General features: G+C 44.9%; 1 protein-coding gene across 1 annotated transcript in view; it reads left to right on the top strand.

The window, feature by feature from the left end:
* The window catches only part of FER1L5 (fer-1 like family member 5), a 308173-nt gene that overhangs the window by 178833 nt on the left and 108181 nt on the right, over positions 1-21159 (top strand). The window contains exon 24 of the mRNA XM_088443273.1: positions 4270-4416. Within this exon, the coding sequence (XP_088299399.1) occupies positions 4270-4416 (147 nt within the window). The remainder of the gene's footprint in view (positions 1-4269; positions 4417-21159) is intronic.

Here is a 21159-nt window from a genome sequence, read left to right on the forward strand (position 1 = left end):
GCTCAGCTGCGTAAACATCAGAATAGCGTACTTCTCTGAATCAGGCCCATTGTTTGCAGACAATATAATTTAATAATAAACACACACAAAAAAATCTTAGCTATGTTGTCTTCTAACTGGTATTTATACTGGAAGTGGCCAATCACTTACAGTATATATTACATTACTGTATCGAGGCGGTATTAAAACACAATCGTAATTCAGATATATATATGTATAAAATAATAATAATTACTATATCAAGGCGGTATAACAACACAATCACAATACAGTGAAAAATAGTCTATTTTACTTATACAACAGTGTTACCATATATCTTCAATAACATAATTTTACACACTAAATATATAAGAGTTCAACATTTATGATATACTATATGTGTACATTAACATGTAAACGTGTGTATGCATTGGAGTCAACCTTGATTGGGGGTGCTGATTCATAAGTCCGCAAAATGGCATGTACAGACATGGATATTGGTGGTGCTCAAGATTTCATTTCAATTCTCAAGTTATAACCTTGGATATTTACAATACAGTGCAGTAATATATTCACTATGAATATTCCCATAGATCATTCCCAATGTTTTCCTTTCTCATAATAATTCTTATTCAATCTTTCTGCTCACGCTGCAACTTTTGTCTCTCTCTTTCTGCTCTCTATCTCTCTTTCGTTCTGCTCATGCTCAGGCCTGTAGAGAGCCTAGCCGGGCCTAATGAAAGAAAGTGTAATCACGTCTCCTCACAAAATAAAAAAATGATTTAAAAAAAAACAATATTTGTGGCGTCTCAACAGGGCGGTGCCGTTGTGTCCCTCAGCCAAGGGCAGATCCAGGTGAGGCATGATCAGTGCGATCGCTCTCCCTCCTCCTATCAGGTGTAAGCAGAGGATACTTCTGCTAGACAGGGCAGCAGCTTCCCTGTACTTACTGCAGCCCAGCACACAGTAGTGTGTACTGGGTGCTGCTGCCGCTGACAGTACAAAGATGGGGGGGAAGGCACGGATCCGGCACCCGCCGGGCCCTTCCAGCAAAGCGCCCCCCCCTCTCTGCACCCCTGCTCACACTGCAACTTCTGTCTCTTTCTGCTCCTTCTCTCTCTATCTTTCTGCTCACTTCTGTCTTGCTGCACAAACTGCAGCACTGCTATGCTTCGTACTACATCACACGCAGCACTACAACTCCTATTATTGCACAAAGTACTATAACTATGATTCCAGTATAAAATACTATATACCAAAGTATTTATAATAGTATTTACTGTATACAAAATTTCACTGCTCCAGTTACATATTAAGCACAGTAGAACTCCACTGATCCAAAAGAAAAAAACCTACTGTTCATGCATAGTAATCACTGTTTCTGCATGGACACCGCTTCTTCTGCGCGAGCACCATTGTCTCTGCATAAATACCTCTGGTCTAATGTATGACTATGCACAGCACAACCTCTCTGCTACTCACTGCATAACCTCTCTGCTATGCACAGTATGGGCAGGGCCGTAGGGAGGGTGGTGCGGCCGTTGCCTCCGCACAGGGCGGACGCCTCCAAGGTCACCGGCCGCAAACTGTCTGGCTCCGGGGGTCTGTAGAGAGACCTCCTGCAGTGCTCTTGGAGGCAAAGAAGATCCCCACCCTCCACCCACCCCCTGACACCCTGGCGGAAAATGGTAAGCGCTCAGAGGGAGGAGGGGGCACACTGCTGTCCTGATACGGCGCTGTTATGGGGTATATTTACTAAAGTGTGGGTTTTTAGAAGTGGAGTTGTTGCCCATAGCAACCAATCAGATTCTGCTTATCATTTATCTAGCACCTTCTAGATAATAGCTAGAATCTGATTGGTTGCTAAGGGCAACACTCTAAAGCCCTCATTTTAGTAAATATACGCCTATCTCTCACAAGCATATCTGTATGCCCCAGTGTAACTCTTAACCATATCTGTATGCCCCAGTATATCTCACTATCATATTTGTATGCCCCATTATATGTCGCCATCATATCTGTAGAGCACAGTGTATTTCACAGGCCTATATGTGTACCCCATATATTTCACAATCATATGCGTACAACCAAGTATATATCACAATCATATCAATATGACCCAGTATATGTTACAATCATATCCATATGACCTAGTATATGTCACAATCATATCCATATGACCCAGTATATGTCACAGTCATATCCAGGGTTTGGAGCACCCTGTGCCGGCCCTTGAGAAGGTGCCCTAACATCGCGTGCGGCGAAGCCGCGTGTGACCGAATTTGGGGGCGTGGTCTAATTACCATAGACCACGCCCCCTATGTGACGTTATTTGGAGCCGTGCCCGCATGGCACGCCTCCAAATAACGTTAGGCTGGGGGTAAAGCCCAGCACTCCGTCACTGGCTGGGCTTCCCCCAGCCCTCTCCCATCAGTGAATGGTTGCCACACGCATGCGCGCGGCATCCATTCACACTCCGGGGGTCCGGCACTGCTGCGGCGGTGGGGGTCCCCAACCTCCCGATTTGACCACCTGCGGGCCACTTTCGGCCCGTGGGTGGAACAGCGGGACAGTAGTGTCCCGCTGAAATCGGGATGCTGGGGAGATATGGCGCCCCTGTGCGACCGCACTGGTCAAACACCCCTAGAACCGACCCTGGTCATATCCATATGAACCAGTATATATCACAATCATATCCATATGACCTAGTATATGTCACAATCATATCCATATGAACCAGTATATATCACAATCATATCCATATGACCTAGTATATGTCACAATCATATGTGTGCAACCAATTATATATCACAATCATATACATATGACCCAGTATATGTCAGTCATATTCATTTGAACCAGTATATATCACAATCATATCCATATGACCTAGTATATGTCACAGTCATATCCATATGACCCAGTATATATCACAATCATATCATGTGACCCAGTATATGTCACAGTCATATCCATATGACCCAGTATATATCACAATCATATCCATATGACCTAGTATATGTCACAATCATATCCATATGACCCAGTATATGTCACAATCATATCCATATGACCCAGTATATATCACAATCATATCATGTGACCCAGTATATGTCACAGTCATATCCATATGACCCAGTATATATCACAATCATATGCTTATGCCCCAGTATAACTCACAAACTTATCTATATGTCCCAGTATATATCACTATTATATTTGTGTGCCCCAGTATATGTCACAATCATATCTGTAGACCACAGTGTATCTTTCAGACCTATATGTGCACCCGGTATATGTCACAATCATGTTTGTGTCCCAGTGTATCTCACAACCATATATACAAACTCCAAAACTGTTCTATAGTATCTATATTTATTACAGCCTTAGTTGTCAGTATCACAGTCCTCATACACTCCCTTTTACAGCCAGCATATTAATCATGCACTGTGGGCCTGATTCAGAGCCGGACGCTCTTTCAGAGCGCTCGCTCCGAATCAGTGCCCTCCCTCTCTTTTTTTAGAGCGGCCTCCTGGCCGCTCGCATTGCTGTGGGTGACCACCCACAGCTATAGCGAGCGGCCAAAAAGATGGTCGCGATGGTCAAGACCATCACGACCATTGGGCTTGCGACGAGACCCTTGTGGTAGGGTCTCGTGGCCGCATGCCCTGAAGTGCTTTCGGCTCTATCACTGGCTTCGGCACACCCAGAAAATGGGGCTGACACTCCCCTGTTTTTTGGAGCACTTCTCATCGCCACCCCCCAAACTCCTACAACATGTCACTCATGCTGCAGCTTATGGGGCGCTGTGACCAATGTTGCAGGTCCAGATCTTCACATGCGCAGTGCGGCTCCTGTGCATGCGCAGATTATTAAATATCAGATATTTATGTAAATATCGGATTTACGTAAATCTCTGAATCAGGCCCTGTATACCCAGATAGCACATTGTATTCCCAATAATCGATACACCAACCTCAATGTCACACTCTCAGTCATCACTGTCCCCAAACCATCCATTCATCAAATCAACCTCAGCATGTACTTAGTAGCAACAATATGACTATATTAGTACTCTGCTTCCATAACAGTCACTGCCGAATCCTCGTTATCTATCACAACTATTCATATTAATCAGCATAGTAATCTACAATTCCTTACTCCTTCCCATTTCCCCTTAATATAGCAGGCTTGCTCATCAAGTTATTTCACTTATCAAAGTGTGTTTATATACAGACATATTGTTGGAAAATTGTATTTGTCCATTGACAGCAATGTTTTTCACTGCAGCCTCAAATCAGCCTGCCAGACGTGATAATATGGATGCTATACCAAGACAGACCTGTCGCTTATGCACGAGTGTGTCCAGCTGACATACTGTATGGAGAATCAAGCATGGGTATCCACTGTGGGCAATTACAGACCATTCTCTTGAAGGTTGGAAACTTTTAAGTATCCCTATCCTTTATGTTATCTATTCTGTGTATACATTATTACCATATTCATTGGAAATTATTTATCTAAATCCTTTTCTGCTAACAGACCTGAAACTGATAAGTGTTTACCAGTGTGGAAGTGGGTTAACCTGTACTGGAATAAGGGCCAAAATGAAAGTATTACACTTCCACATACATACCTGCACACTGCATACAGAATATCTACCAGACATGTTTCACTAATGATTCTGATGCATCATAGAGGTGTAAAGCCCCATTCCATGTTGCTACAGTATGTGTATGTGTTGGATTAGTGACTTTTCTACCAAAGCTGATCCATCCATCCATCCATTTATCAAACATTATTTCTTCTTCAGGGTCCATAGGGCTCCACAGGGGGAGATAATGGGGGTATAGGTGGTGGTTAGGAGGAATGGACACCAGCAGTTACAGCTTTTCTGTCCCAGGATGCTCCGGTCCTTCCCCCCTATACCCCGCCACAGCCTGAGGCAATTCAGTTTGTTGTTGGTGTCCGGCAGGAGCTGGATCACCGTTTACACAGTGGGGCTACTTTTAAGCAGCCCAAGCTTTATTTTATGTTTTCTTTTATTTGGTTTTACTGAAGAGCAGGCAGCGCTAGGCAGTCCTCTGGACACCAGCGTTGCTGCTCCATCACTCCTCCGCGGCGCCACAACTCCAGCCTCAGGCTTGGTACTTATGGAGGGGCACCGGGGAACCTGGCTAGCATGGCTCCATGGGAAGACCCCAGACTGCATCCGGAACACAAGGAGACAGTTAAGGCGAGTTCCCCTTGCAGGAATCCGCGTCTATGCGCAGTCTTACCTCCGGTCTCAGGAGACAGACCGGAAGTGCTAATCAAGACACCGGTTCATCTGGGACTCCACTAGACAACCAGGGCATAAAATTATACTGGCACAGGGTATAAATAGAGGCCAAGGACCGGGTGTTTGATGTCAGCATAGGGGAGGTCAGTCCACTGCATCTTGTTATACTGCCCCAGGCCAGTCAGCCCCTCCAGCCTGGGCTTCCTTTTCACAGGTGTTTGCAAAAATTGCGGACCACCTAGCAGTCCCTGCGGTAGCTCCCTCTATGGTATTGCCACAACAGGTACACCCACCAATACCAGTAACTCCTATGCCTCCTCCATGGGTAGACACTACCTCAGTGAAGAGTCTAGCGGCAACTTCTACAGCTTTTCAACAAATGTTGCAAAGTGAGAGGCTCTTACCCAGTAAAACTACTTAACGTTCTGTATTATCCTCACAGTCCACACAGTTCTCAGATTCTGAGGTATCTTCTGGGGAGGCAGAAGACGCAGATCTCTCTCTCTCTAAGCCCCCCTCAGGGGATGAGGATTTCAGTCTAAGTTGAATGTACCTGCACTAGTGAGGGCTGTCAAATCAGTTCTTCAAATAGAAGACGCAGAGCCCATTCGTAAGGCAAAAGAGCCACTCTTTAATCAACAGAAAGTGGATTTGGTGGAATTTCCTCACTCTGATCAGCTTTCTGAACTCATGAGCGAGGCATGGAATACGCCAAGTAAAAAGTTCCAGCTGCCAAAACCCTGTCCACAATCCTAAGATCTATAACTCACTTACCAGTCCTGCGCAGTGTCCGCAGCACGCGTCATGCAAACACCCTCTCTCCCCTCTTTAATTTCTGGCCGTGGCCGGACTGACGAGCGGCACCGTAGGTTTTACACCCCACAGCCAGCCTCCAGACAAGCCGGCAACCTGCTCTCTGTGCTGCAAATACCTCACGCTGTGGAAGCAAGAAAGACCACAGCTGATGGCATATACTCCAATACCATCCTGGCCAGAAGGAGAGAGGGCAAGACATACTGTAGGCAAGTAAAAGCCTTTTTACTTCCAAGTACTTATTACTTTGAGGTTCACGGGTACTATTATCTCTATGATAGCCCACCATTGGATTCCTTATACAGTGTGTCCTATACATCAAGGATATTTTAACTTAAACATTGCTGCATTCTGGATTCATGAGTTACCTGTAGGCATTGTGTCTATATTCTTCTTTTTATAAACACTGCTTTTTCTTCATTCTAAAATACACTAGAACTATACTGAAAAGACACTTTGCCACATATCAGACCAAAGTGATACAAATTGATACATTTGTTCCTCTACCATCAAATACTATAAACCATCTGAATCCCATGGCTATAAAAAACCAGGATGCCTGGATAAATTGCTTCTTTTTTCCCAAAATCCACGAGGAAATATATTTCTGAAAATTTGCTGTCTGATTAAAAAGTATTAGGAGTAAATTTACTAATTTGCATTCTCGGGTGAAAATATAACTTTTTTGCAAATCGGGAATTTACTATCATTAAACTCGGGTGATTTACGTTAGTTTTGGGTTTGAAATCGAGTGGTTTAATGCCGCTAATTTAGCCGTTTTTTGCAATAGAAATGATATCACCATCGGCTCTATTCGGAAGTACTTTTCACTCTTTTATGCCTAAATTGTGAATTTACCATTATTCATTTTGCTCAATTCGGCCATTTTACACTCAAATCGAGGACTCTATAGAAGTTTTAAATGCACCACCTCCAGAGCTGCGATTTGCATTCCAACATACACAAATCAGTGTGATTTGTGTATGTTTATGAATGGAAAGTGTGTTGTAAGGGTTATGTTTTTTGATTAAATTGACGTGGGGTCCCTACCCTAAAACAGAACCAGCTCCGGACTTTTCATAGCCAGTCCTGGTTGTCTAAGTACAGGGAAAAAAATGCGTAGGGTTCCACTGTACTTAGCACAACCAGCACTGGGCTCTGGGAACTAGTCCTGGTTCTGGAATTACAGGGTAAAAAAATGCGTAGGGTCCCCCTGTAATTCCCAGAACCAGCACCGGACCCTTTCTAGCAGGGAGCTGATGCCACAGCCAGGGTTACCCTTTCACTGGGCCCCCCAGCCACAGTATCAGCCCTGACCACTAGTCAGCCCAGGCCAGGGATCCATGGGAGTTGGGGACCCCCTCAATAAAGGGGTCCAGGGCACCCCTGGCCTAGGCTGATAGCCCGGGGCTATCCCCGCCACCCCTGGGCGGGTTGATAGTGTATGTGTGGTGTAAAAAAAGAGAGGTATCAATATTGTCATTACAGTAGAACTGCAGGTCCCAGCAAGCCTCCCCCGCATGCTGGTAGTTGGAGAACCACAAGTACCAGCATGCGGGACATTAAGGGCCCGCTGGTACCTGTAGTTCACCTGTAAAGAAATGTGTAAAACAACACAAGACACATACACCGTGAAAGTAAAGTTTTATTACATACATACACACACACACCTACATTACCAGGACTGGTCCCCTTGTCCAAAGTAGGCATCCAAGGTCTTCTTAAAACAAAAAAATTGAAAATCCCGGTCCACGCACTAGATAACCATTATGGTTGTTATCTCCCAAATGAAACCTATTCCTACAGCATCCTCCTTAAAGGAGTCGACGGATATGAGGATTGAAGCTTGCCTCAAATCTGTGTATTCTTTTACAGGAGCTATTACTCATCCATGGCTACAGCCTGGGTGGCCAAAGCCATTGAGAGCTGGGCAGATGCTCTAGAGAACTCATTTCCCTCTGATGTTTCTCCGGAACAGCTGTCCTACATCTCGCACATCAGGGATGCAGCCTCCTGTTTAGGAGAAGCGGCTTTGGATACTGGTATCGTAGCTTCCAAAGCATCTTCTACTTCAGTGGTAGCTCGCCGTATAATTTGGCTTCGTTCATGGAAGGCCGACATTACACTGGGGAGATCCTGTTTGGCCCAGAGTTGGACAAGATTGTGGCTACCTTGGCAGCTTCTAAGACTGCTTTTCTGTCCTCAGCATCTGCACCAAGGCCTCGGATGTCATCATTTAGGTCCTTTTGTTCCCAAGAAAAGCTAAAGGTCAGTCTTTTCCACGGCAGTCAGCTTCCAGAAGCCCAGGACCAAGCAGGCCTGGACTACTAGATGTCCAATTGCCAAATCCAAGGACAAGCCTTCAGCCCGACAGGGCAGGCCTCCCCCTGGGGGATCCCAGGGTGGGAGGCCAACTTTTTCAGATCGCTCAGTTCTGGCATCAGACCACCACAGATGCCTGAGTACAAAAGTGGTCTCTCACGGGTACGCCCTCATTCCTGAGACGGCCCCTCCAGCAGTTCTTTTACACAGGCCCTCCATCAGACTCGAGCTGCACTCAGGGGTGATAATTCTGGTCCACTTCGTTATTACCCTTTTCTTGGTTCAGAAGCCCAATGGGACTCAACGGCCTATCCTCAACCTCAAGTTTCTGAACAAGTTTAATAGAGTGCCCAGGTTTCATATGGAAACCCTCCGCTCTACTGTCCTAGCTATGGAACCTGTCCACTTTATGGTGTCTCTGGACATTCAGGTCGCTACCTACATGTACCTATAGCGCCCTCTCGTCAGCAATATCTCCGGTTTGCTGTCCTACAGCAACATTTCCAATTTCAAGCACTGCCTTTTGGGCTTTCTATAACTCCGCAGGTCTTTACCAAGATCATGGCACTTATGGCAGCCCACCTTTGTCGTCAGGGGGTAAGACTACTCCCATACTTGGATGACATCTTGCTGTTAGCACACTCTACAGAGGTCCTTCACCTCCATCTTCAGATAACCATGACCTTTCTGCAAAAACACGGCTGGTTGATCAATTGGAAAAGGTCTTCCCTGACCCCTTCTCAAAGGATGGTACATCTGGAAGCCCTTCTGGATTCTCAAGTTCCGAAAATCTTCCTGACAGCAGACAAAATCTCCGTACTGTAGCAACGGGTGCGCAGGTTACTCCACAGTCGCCGAGTGTCAATTCACTCAGCAATGCAGACCTTGGGGTCCATGGTATCCACCTTTGACATGGTGGAGTTCGCTTAGTTCCACTCCAGGCCCCTACAACACCTAATACTCTCCAGGTGGAATGGGCTGCCCAATCTGATCAGATCCCAGACGATGGTCCTCGCTCCGGAAATTCGTCTATCCCTCTTTTGGTGGTTACACACATCCTACCTAAACAAGGGTTGCCCCTTCTTGATCTCGGATTGGGTGCCTCTCACCATGGAGACAAGCTTCTGCGGTTGGGGTGCAGTGACCGACCAGCACCGAGACATCTACAGAGCCTTCACTCTGGCTCAGGACATTCTTCAGGGCAGGCCAGTACAAGTACAGTCCGACAGCGCCACGGCGGTGGCTTACCTCAATCTCCAGGGAGGCACTCGCAGTCGGGCGGAAATGGCAGAAGTGGCACGCAATCTCATGTGGGCCGAACGTCATCCCCCGGCCATCGACTTTTAATAAATATACCCCTTAGTATGTGTTCTATCTATCATCTATCTGTCTATAATTTAGGTTAAAATAAGCTTACAATACAAGGTCAGTAGACATAAAAACAGATACACCTGATAACTGACAGTGCAATAGCAAGTCACATGATTAGCCTATTGAGGTTATAAATCACATCCTACCTGCATTTCACCAATACTATCTATCTATCTATCTATCTATCTATCTATCTATCTATCTATCTATCTATCTATCTATCTATCATTATTTTCATATACTACATAACATATACGTTAAAGTAAGCATACCTTACATTGTGAAATGTCATATCAGCGAATACAGTTGATAACTGACAACACTTTACAAAATGGTGACCATTCTACCAAAGCTGAGTGATATCACAAAGGCTGTTTATGATGTAACAAGTCACATGGTCAGGATGCTGAGATGAGAAACTCACATTCATCATGTATTTTGCCATTGCTTTTTATCTATTTATAATTATCTATCTATCTATCTATCTATCTATCATTTAAATTAAAACAAGCTTACAATACACAGTAAGTAGGTAAATGAACAAATACCTATAATTTAGGTTAAAATAAGCTTACACTACAAGGTAAGTAGACATAATAACAGATACATCTGATAACTAACAGTTCTATCACAAATGCTGTTTACAGCGCCATAGCTAACGCTCCTGGCGCCCGGTGCAGGTCACGCACCCTCCATGTGACGTCACGCGGACGGGGTGTGGCCTGTGCCGGGAGCAGGTAATTAGAACAATGCCATGAGCAGAGCTGTAAGGACATAGTTGTGACCGTCTGGAGTGTCCTAAGGACGCTCCTGATGGCACTACTACAAAGATATCTGGCTGCAGGGTGCCATTCTAGGCCCCCTGCTAGCCAGATGCAGGGACCGTGGGTGAGTGGCAGTGCTGCCCACAGAGCGATGCGCTCTGTGCGGCTGCACCACTCGCACGCCCCTAGTTACGGCCCTGGCTGTTTATGATGTAACAAGTCACATAGTCAGTATACTGGGTGTAAAAATCATATTCTCCATGCATTTTGCTATTTATCTATGTATCTATCAGTGGGGTAACTAGGGCAGGGCGAGCGAGGTACAAGCCCTGGGAGCTGTAGGACAGGCGGCGCGGGGGGGGGCCACGGTCCGGCCCAGTCCATCCTAGTTAGGCAGTGTAATGCCGACTGCAGTGTGTGCGGTCAGCGCTACATATGTACACAGGACTGGCGTTAGTCTTCCCTGCGCCCAGCGCCGGTCCTGTGCTGCATAGCCGAGCCCCTTCCCTCCCCCTGAGCACTTACCCAATAGCGCCAGGAGCAGGGTGGGAGGCGGGCTCATGCTGTGCAGTTTAACACACACATCACCGCCAACGTAGCAGCGATGTATGTGTTAACCAGCTGGGACTCTCATTGGCTGCTTCTGCTGCTGCACACACATCACCGCCGTGCGTCGACGATGTGTGTGTTAACCAGCAGGCAATGAGAACCAGACAGACTCTCATTGACTGCTGCAGCGCCCACTGCAAGAGCCGGGCTGGAGCTCACTCATGAGCTCCGCTTCCGGCTCCTGCAGTGGGTAATGGGAGAGACGTCTCTCCCATAATGCAGAGCGCGCCAGCCCAGGAGGACTGACACGTGGCGGCGGGAGCAGTGGCCGGAGCCGGAGCACGGATTCAGGTAAGTGTATTTTTTTTTTATTTTGTGTGTCTGCACTACGAGGAAGGGTGGGCTACTACTGGGGGCACCATTACTGGGGGGGACCTCTACTGGGGGTGGGGCACTACTGGGGACGACAACTGGGGGAGGGGAAACTACTACTGGGGGCACTATATAAGGGGCTTACTACTAGGGGCACAAGGGAAACTACTACTGGGGACACTATATAAGGGGCTTACTACTAGGGACCACTACTGGGGGCACTAAATAGGGAGGACCACTACAGGGGGCACTGTATAAGGGCACTGGATAGGGGGGACCACTGCTAGGGGCACTATATAAGGGGCTTACTACTAGAACCACAAGGGGCACTGCACTGGGAGGACCACTACTGGGGGCACTAAATAGGGAGAACCACTACTGGGGGCACTGCATGGGGGGAGGGACTACTGCTGGGGGCACTATTTAAAGGGCACTGCATAGGGGGGACTACTACTGGGGGGGCACTATATAAAGGGCACTGCATAAGGGGGTACCACTACTAGAGGCACTGCATTGGGGGGACTGCTACTGGGGGGGGGCACTATATAAAGGGCACTGCATAAGGGGATACCACTACTGGGGGCACTGCATTGGGGGGACTCTTACTGGGGACACTATATAAGGGACACTGCATAAGGGGGACCACTACTTGGGGCACTTCACAGGGGGAACCACTACATGGGGCACTGCATAAGGGAGACCACTACTGGGGGCACTGAATAAGGGGAACTAATGAGGAGCTGCATAAGGGGGACCACTACTGGGGGCATTGCATACTGGGGGTACTGTATAAGGGGCACTACTATGGGCCTGCATAAGATGGACCACAACTGGGGACATTTCATACTGGGTGTACTGTTGAAGGGGCACTACTGGGGTTAAGGTGCATATGGAAAGGAATGTTCAGAGTGACGATAAAGGGGTGTGTCATGTTGACATGCCTCATTTTTAAGTGACCACTCCCACTTATATATATATATATATATATATATATATATATATATATTATATCTAGTCACAAAAAAACAGACGGCACTCAGAGATTTGCAAAAAGAACATAATATATTCAATATAAGCCTTCAGGCGACGTTTCGAGGTGTGACCCTTTTTCTCAAGCCTCCAGCATAATGAAAAAGACAGACTGTCTTTTTCATTATGCTGGAGGCTTCATTGTGCTGGAGGCTTGAGAAAGAAGGTCACACCTCGAAACGTCGCCTGAAGGCTTATATTGAATATATTATGTTCTTTTTGCAATCTTTTGTGGATGTTGATTACAAGGTCAGGACGGGCATCGGAGTCCATTGTACGGTATTTCAGAGTGCCGGCATAACGTGGAATATATATATGTGTGTAATACAAAAGGTGAGAACATGCGCCGAATAGTGTAGGATTTTTAACCATAATTTCAACACACTTTTGCACAAATATGTGTACCGTGTAGACCTAATAAATAGGCATGTAGTATATCACTTGTGAATATCCTCACTTCGTCCCCTTATTAGATGAGAGGTAACTTACTCCCAAAAACCGTTTTGGAGCAGGGAGAGAAGAATGTTCTTATAGTGTAGTAGTTTTAAATAATTTATTTATCACAGAAAAAAACACGTAAAAAAGTGCATAATTACATCAAACAAGAATATCATAGGCTTATCTGAGAATAGTTCAAGTCACAGGGGTCACCACCACCTCAAATGCGTTCCGTCCCTTACGCATGTATTGCTGAACTTCATCAGGAGGATGAGTGCGGTAATACATGCGTAAGGGACGAAACGCGTTGAGGTGGTGGTGACCCCTACTACACTATAAGAACATTTTTGTCTTCCTACTCCAAAACGGTTTTGTGTGTGTTGAAATTCTGGTTAAAAATACTACACTATATGGCACATGTTCTCACCTTTTGTATTACATAACATTTTGCGACCATACAACAAGGGTCCACCTGGAGAACATTTGAGCAGCCATTGTCAAATCGGGATTTGAGCTAAAAAAAAATGACCAACAAAGGATTACGGTGTGAACAGAACTCCTATATGGTCTAGCGCCTGTATCAGTACCCCCATTTTTTTTTATATTTATACAGTATATATATATATATATATATATATATATATATATGTACAGCCCCAGCCCGTCTCAGGGTCAGACTCAGGAGCAGAACAGGCCAGCACCCCTTTCTGCCCAGTACCAAGCCCTGCCTCCCCTCTCCTGTCTCCCAGTCTGAGCTGGCAAACTTACCGAGAGGCTGGAGAGGGAGTCGCCGGGACCATCTCTAGTCAGTGCCTGTCTGCTGCTTTCTTTACTTGATGTTGCTGTAGAATTGCCTGGTCCAGTGGCTCTAGGGCGAGGCTAATATGGAAATGGAGCCATGAGCTCCGCATAGGCCCATGGGAGGAGTGGCCGCGGCTGGGCATATCTATCTATCTATCTATCTATCTATCTATCTATCTATCTATCTATCTATCTATCTATCATTATTTTCATATATAACATTTAGGTTATAGTAAGTATATCTTACATTGTGACATGTCATTACAAACAAGAAGAAAGTCTACGCACTGGAACACATACTAAGGGGTATATTTACTAAAAGTCGATTTTAATCTATTTAAAATCGATCAAAATCGATTAACATTGATGTTGTATTTCTGGGGCTAAATCAAACATTTACTAACAGACAATATTTTATTTAGTTTTTGAAGTATTAGTAAATATGTGATTTAGCCCCAGAAATACAACATCGATGTTAATAGATTTTTAATCGATTAAAATCGACTTTTAGTAAATATACCCCTTAGTATGTGTTCTATCTATCATCTATCTATCTGTCTATAATTTAGGTTAAAATAAGCTTACAATACAAGGTCAGTAGACATAAAAACAGATACACCTGATAACTGACAGTGCAATAGCAAGTCACATGATTAGCCTATTGAGGTTATAAATCACATCCTACCTGCATTTCACCAATTCTATCTATCTCTATCTATCTATCTATCTATCTATCTATCTATCTATCTATCTATCTATCTATCTATCTATCATTATTTTCATATACTACATAACATATACGTTAAAGTAAGCATACCTTACATTGTGAAATGTCATATCAGCGGATACAGTTGATAACTGACAACACTTTACAAAATGGTGACCATTCTACCAAAGCTGAGTGACATCACAAAGGCTGTTTATGATGTAACAAGTCTCATGGTCAGGATGCTGAGATGAGAAACTCACATTCTCCATGCATTTTGCAATTGCTTTTTATCTATTTATAATTATCTATCATTTAAATTAAAACAAGCTTACAATACACAGTCAGTAGGTAAATGAACAAATACCTATAATTTAGGTTAAAATAAGCTTACACTACAAGGTAAGTAGACATAATAACAGATACATCTAATAACTGACATTTCTATCACAAAGGCTGTTTACAGCGTCGTAGCTAGCGCTCCTGGCGCCGGTGCAGGCCATGCCCCCTCCATATGACATCATGCAGAGGGGGCGTGGCCTGTGCCGGGCCCCGGGAGCAGATAATTACAGCAATGCCCGGAGCAGAACTGTAAGTACACGATTGTGAACGTCTAGAGTGTCCTAAGGACGCTCCAGACGGCACTGCTACAAAGATATCTGGCTGCAGGGTGCCATTCTAGGCACCCTGCTAGCCAGATGCAGGGACCGTGGGTGAGCGGCAGTGCCGCCCACAGAGCGATGCGCTCTGCGACCCTAGTTACGGCCCTGGCTGTATTTCTGGGACTAAATCACACATTTACTAAGAGACAATTTTTTATTTACTTTTTGAAGTTTTAGTAAATGTGTGATTTAGCCCCAGAAATACAACATCGATGTTAATCGATTTTGATCGATTTTAAATCAATTAAAATCGACTTTTAGTAAATATACCCATTAGTATGTGTTCTATCTATCATCTATCTATCTGTCTATAATTTAGGTTAAAATCAGCTTATACTACAAGGTCAGCAGACAATCTATCTATTTATCTATCTATCTATGTATGTATCTATCTATCTATCTATCTATCTATCTATCTATCTATCTATCTATCTATCATTATTTTCATATACTACATAACATATACGTTAAAGTAAGCATACCTTACATTGTGAAATGTCATATCAGCGGATACAGTTGATAACTGACAACACTTTACAAAATGGTGACCATTCTACCAAAGCTGAGTGACATCACAAAGGCTGTTTATGATGTAACAAGTCATATGGTCAGGATGCTGAGATGAGAAACTCACATTCTCCATGCATTTTGCAATTGCTTTTTATCTATTTATAATTATTTAAATTAAAAGAAGCTTACAATACACAGTCAGTAGGTAAATGAACAAATACCTATAATTTAGGTTAAAATAAGCTTACACTAGAAGGTAAGTAGACATAATAACAGATACAGAAACAGACAAATCTCAGGTGCACAACTCCAAATTATTAACAATATATATAAATGCAATAACATTTTGCAGTCAATAGAGGTTTTTAGCATAATCATGGCCAAGGTTATGGGCCTACCCACCATATCCAGGTAACCTCTTTAGGGTAGGTCCCTAACATACTAAGGTTCAAATCCAGAGCGCAGGACCCCCCAAAACTGGCCCAGCCAAGCCGCCCCAGGGCACCACCATAGTAAGAAAAGTGCAGTGTGAAAGAGATAGTTAGGAGCAGCTGCAGCTGCATATAAAGAATGAAAATAAAAAAGTGAAGTACATATATATTAAACACACAGTGAAGGGTTAAAGTGTGTTATAAAGGAAAATGTGTTATAATGCAGTGCCCTGAGACAGATCAGCCAACACAATCCAGGGGGGCCCACGCCCCAAAAATGAACTATCTCTTTACATTGCACTTTTCTTACTATGGTGGTGCCCTGGGGCGGCTTGGCTGGGCCAGTTTTGGGGGGTCCTGCGCTCTGGATTTGAACCCTAGTATGTTAGGGACCTACCCTAAAGAGGTTACTTGGATATGGTGGGTAGGCCCATAACCTTGGCCATGATTATGCTAAAAACCTCTATTGACTGCAAAATGTTATTGCATTTATATATATTGTTAATAATTTGGAGTTGTGCACCTGAGATTTGTCTGTTTCTGTGCCTGCAATTAGTCTCATCAGGTAGCAGCTACCATTATATATAGTCAGGTTGTGCAGTCCAGAAATCTTTCCCAAATAATAACAGATACATCTGATAACTGACAGTTCTATCACAAAGGCTGTTTACAGCGCCTTAGCTAGTGCTCTTGGTGCCCGGTGCAGGCCACGTCCCCTCCATATAACGTCACGCAGAGGGGGCGTGGCCTGTACGGGCATCAGGAGCAGGTAATTACAGCAATGCCCAGAGCAGAGCTGTAAAAGCACTGTTGTGACCGTCTGGAGTGTCCTAAGGATGCTCCAGACCCACTGCTACAAAGATATCTGGCTGCAGGGTGCCATTCTAGGCCCCCTGCTAGCCAGATGCAGGGACCGTGGGTGAGTGGCAGTGCCGCCCACAGAGCGATGCGCTCTGTGCGGCTGCACCGCTCGCACGCCCCTAGTTACGGCCCTGGCTGTTTATGATGTAACAAGTCACATAGTATACTGGTTGTAAAAATCATATTCTCCATGCATTATGCTATTGCTATCTATCTATCTATCTATCTATCTATCTATCTATCTATCTATCTATCTATCTATCTATCTATCTATCTATCTATCTATCATTTAGGTTAAAGTAAGCTTACACTACAATATATATGTAATACAAAAGGTGAGAACATGCAACATACAGTGTAGGATTTTTAACCATAATTTCAACATACTTTTGCCCAAATATACGTACCGTGTAGACCTAATAAATAGGCATGTAATATATCACACTTGAATCTCCTCACTTCGTACCCTTATTAGATGAGAGGTACCTTACTCCCAAAAACCGTTTTGGAGCAGGGAGAGAAGAATGTTCTTATAGTGTAGTAGTTTAAAAAAATGTATTTCTCACACAAAAAACACGTAAAAAAGTGCATAATTACATCAAACAAGACTATCATAGGCCTATCTGAGAATAGTTCAAGTCACAGGGATCACCACCACCTCAATCCAACAAAGGATTACAGTGTGAACAGAACTCCTATATGGTCTAGCGCCTGTATCAGTACCCCCCTTTTTTTTTTCTTTTTTTTATATATATGTATGTATATATATATATATATATGTACAGCCCCAGCCCATCTCATGGTTAGACTCAGCAGCAGTTCAAGCCAGCACCCCTCTCTGCCCAGTACCAAGCCCTGCCTCCCCTCTCCTGCCTCCCAGCCTGAGCTAGCAAACTTACCGAGAGGCTGGAGAGGGAGTCGCCGGGACCATCTCTAGTCAGTGCCTGTCTGCTGCTTTCTTTACTTGATGCTGCTGCAGAATTGCCTGGTCCAATGGCTCTGTGGGGAGGCTAATATGGAAATGGAGCCGTGTGCTTTGCAAGAGCCCTTGGGAGGAGTGGCCGCGGCTGGGCATATCTATCTATCTATCTATCTATCTATCTATCTATCTATCTATCTATCATTATTTTCATATATAACATTTAGGTTATAGTAAGTATATCTTACATTGAAACATGTCATTACAAAGAAGAAGAGAGTCTCCGCACTGGGGACCTCATTCAGAGCCGGACGCTATTTGCGCTCGCTCATTCAGAAAAAGGGGCTGGCTATTTAAATTGAGCGTTCGCTCTTTGCGGTCTGTTGACGCTTCTATGTCTGAGCGAGCTATTTTGTAAAGACACCCCTTGGCCGCTCGCATCATACGTCATTTCCGCTATTTATTAGATTAATCGAATACATCGAAAGGCGTATGAACTGCTCGCAATTCTTGTGGTAGGATTTTCCTACCGCAATCATGCGAGCAGTTCAGGCTAAAAGACAACCAAGTGACGTGGTCGATGACGCTGCTTTGTTAATTATGCACACCCTTAAAACGCCCGTTTTGGCCGTTTGGCACGCCTGCGTTCGGATCTCCACTCCCCGTTTTTAAGCACCTTCCCCTGTTACCACCCACAAACGCCTCATTCTGTCACTCAAATTACCAGCCCCTCGCTATTTTGCGAGCACATGATTTCCAACCGCACTGACTGGTTGGCGCATGCGCATTACGACCCATACGCATGCGCAGATGTGCGAACATCGCTTGGAGCGAGCAAGCGGCCGCTTACGAGTAGCTCTGAATCAGGCACTGGAACACATACTAAGGGGTATATTTACTAAAAGTCGATTTTAAACTATGTAACATCGATTAACATCGATGTTGTATTTCTGGGGCTAAATCACACATTTAAGTATTAGCAAATGTGTGATTTAGCCCCAGAAACACAACATTGATGCTAATCGATTTTAAATCGATTAAAATTGACCTTTAGTGGGGGGGCATGGCCTGGCTGCTGCACGAACAGGAAGCAGGAGACAAGAGCTCCTTCATACACAGCACTAGTACTGTGCAAAACCACTCCTTACCTGGAGAAATTACACAGCGGTTCTCTGCTCTGACACCCACCTGCACCCTGGGAAATGGAGCGGTGTTTCTTTATCGGGTCCCCACGCTCCCGGTGGTGAGGCCTAGCATACGAGCTGAAGTCAAGGCCTCAATTTTCACGACTACCCGGAGGCCTCAGATGCGGCGTTTCCGCAACCTTGCAGAGGACATCGGGTGAAGTCTCTTACTGTCACCGCCAGTCTGGTGGACTCCAAAGTGCATGATCCAAGTGTTTGGCTGTCCTGGTCCCGCGCTGTACCCTGCAACTTGCTTGAAACTGAGCTGAAGGACCTAGCGCCGCAACTGAAGCCAGGGACTGGAGTCCGGGACCGGAAGTCCCTACAGCGCTACAGTGAGACCTCCGGACCTGCCTCCAGCGGTAAAGCCTAGAAGCCTCTTACCCCGGGTGTGGTGGTGGGACATCTCCGCGGTGCTCCCGGGCTGCCTGCCTTCTTGACAAGGGCCTAGCAGCTTCTGGTGCATCTGCGGCCGCCATCTTGGAAAGCGGATCCTGGCTCCCGGCTCTTCAATACCTGCTCCCTGCACTCATCTCCTCAACGACCGCGGTGAGTGACCTGTCAACTGGTCTGGGGTCTCTGCTCTGCTTCCTCCATTACAAGACTACATCTGCGACCCCTTCGCTGTTGAGAGATTCCAGACAATCTTCACGACCACGAATGTCAAAAGATAAGCCTGGTCCCCCTCCTACAGCTTCGTCCCCGCATGCTTCCTCGGATGATGCCTCTATGGACTATCATGGTGAGGCGCATGCTGCAGCTCCTCGGTGATCTTAAGAAAGATATCACAGCTGAATTATCTTCTACTGTTGGGAAACTGAAGCATGATGTCACTGAATTAGGTGGTCGCACGGACCTTCTCAAGAATAAGATGGGAGAGGTAGTCTCCTCTCACAATGACCTAATATCCGCCCATGAAACTACCCAAGCGGAACCTTCTGCACTTCGGGATAAACTGGCTGATCTTGAAGACAGGGCACGGAGCAACAACCTTAAAATCCGTGGAATTCCGGAGATGGTACTGTTTTCCAAACTGCCTGAGTTTGTTGTGGCTCTATTTCAGAAATGACTCCCGGACTTGCCTCCCTCACAATTCCTCTTAGACCACGTTCACCGTCTCCCTAAGGCTTGCAATGCCCCTGAGGCCTCTCCGCGAGACACTATAATGAGGATGCACTACTTCTATGTGAAGGAGCACCTACTTCAAACATCTAGAGATGCTGGACCCTCCTCCGCTGCACTGAGCAACTTACAAATATTTGGAGATCTTTCCCCAGCTACATTAAATAAAAGAAGATCCTTCTTCAGCTTTATGCCAAGCTCAAATTCCATATAGATGGTGATTCCCATCTAAACTTATTGTCACTTATGATGGCTCTACAAAAGTGCTAAGCTCCTTGGAAGATGGTATGAAAGCACTGGACCTTTGGCGGATCCCGTATGCTACCAAATCTACTGAACACATTCCTACAATTAGTTCAGATTGGTCCATAGTGGGCAATAACGGCTGATTGTTTTACTGCCTGCACTTCCTCACTTCAACTTAGTTCTTGTTTCTATGTTTGCGGTGTTTCACCTATAGTGGCCGTTGGACATCTCTTTGAGTCTTTATAGTTCATACAGTTCCTTATAACTCCAATTACTTTCTTTACAAGCCGCTAAAATATGGATTATCGTAACTATATTTTTAATTATATTTGTTTTCAATGTTGATTGATGCAATGTGTATTTGTATTGCAATTTTCTATGTTTACTATTGCCATAACAGGCTTAATTTCTTAATTTCAAGTAATATATGCTATTTTAGCTATATATGGTGTGTCTTATACTATTGTTAAGTGCTATTTGCTATTTTGTTCCCAGGTGGTGCGAACCGTGTCACTACCCCCGTTGTTCTACCATTTTCGCCCCTCTGTTTCGTGGCCCCTCTGACTCCCGCCGTGGAGTCATTTATGTTTATGTCCCCTTTCACCCCTTTTCCCCCCCTTTGTGTCCTTTCCCTCCCCTCATTCAGTTTACAGGCTATATGAAGTTTATCTTTTTTGCAATTCTCTATGTCAGTGTTGATCGACCCAGTATAGATAGGATGTTCTTGCTTTGCCTCCACATTTCTCTAGATTTGGTTAAGATGGTGAGTTTCATGTCTATTAACGCTAAGGGTTTAAAT

Source organism: Taudactylus pleione, unplaced genomic scaffold (genome assembly GCF_031769625.1).
Source record: "Taudactylus pleione unplaced genomic scaffold, aTauple2 ptg000329l, whole genome shotgun sequence".
NCBI lineage: Eukaryota > Metazoa > Chordata > Amphibia > Anura > Myobatrachidae > Taudactylus > Taudactylus pleione.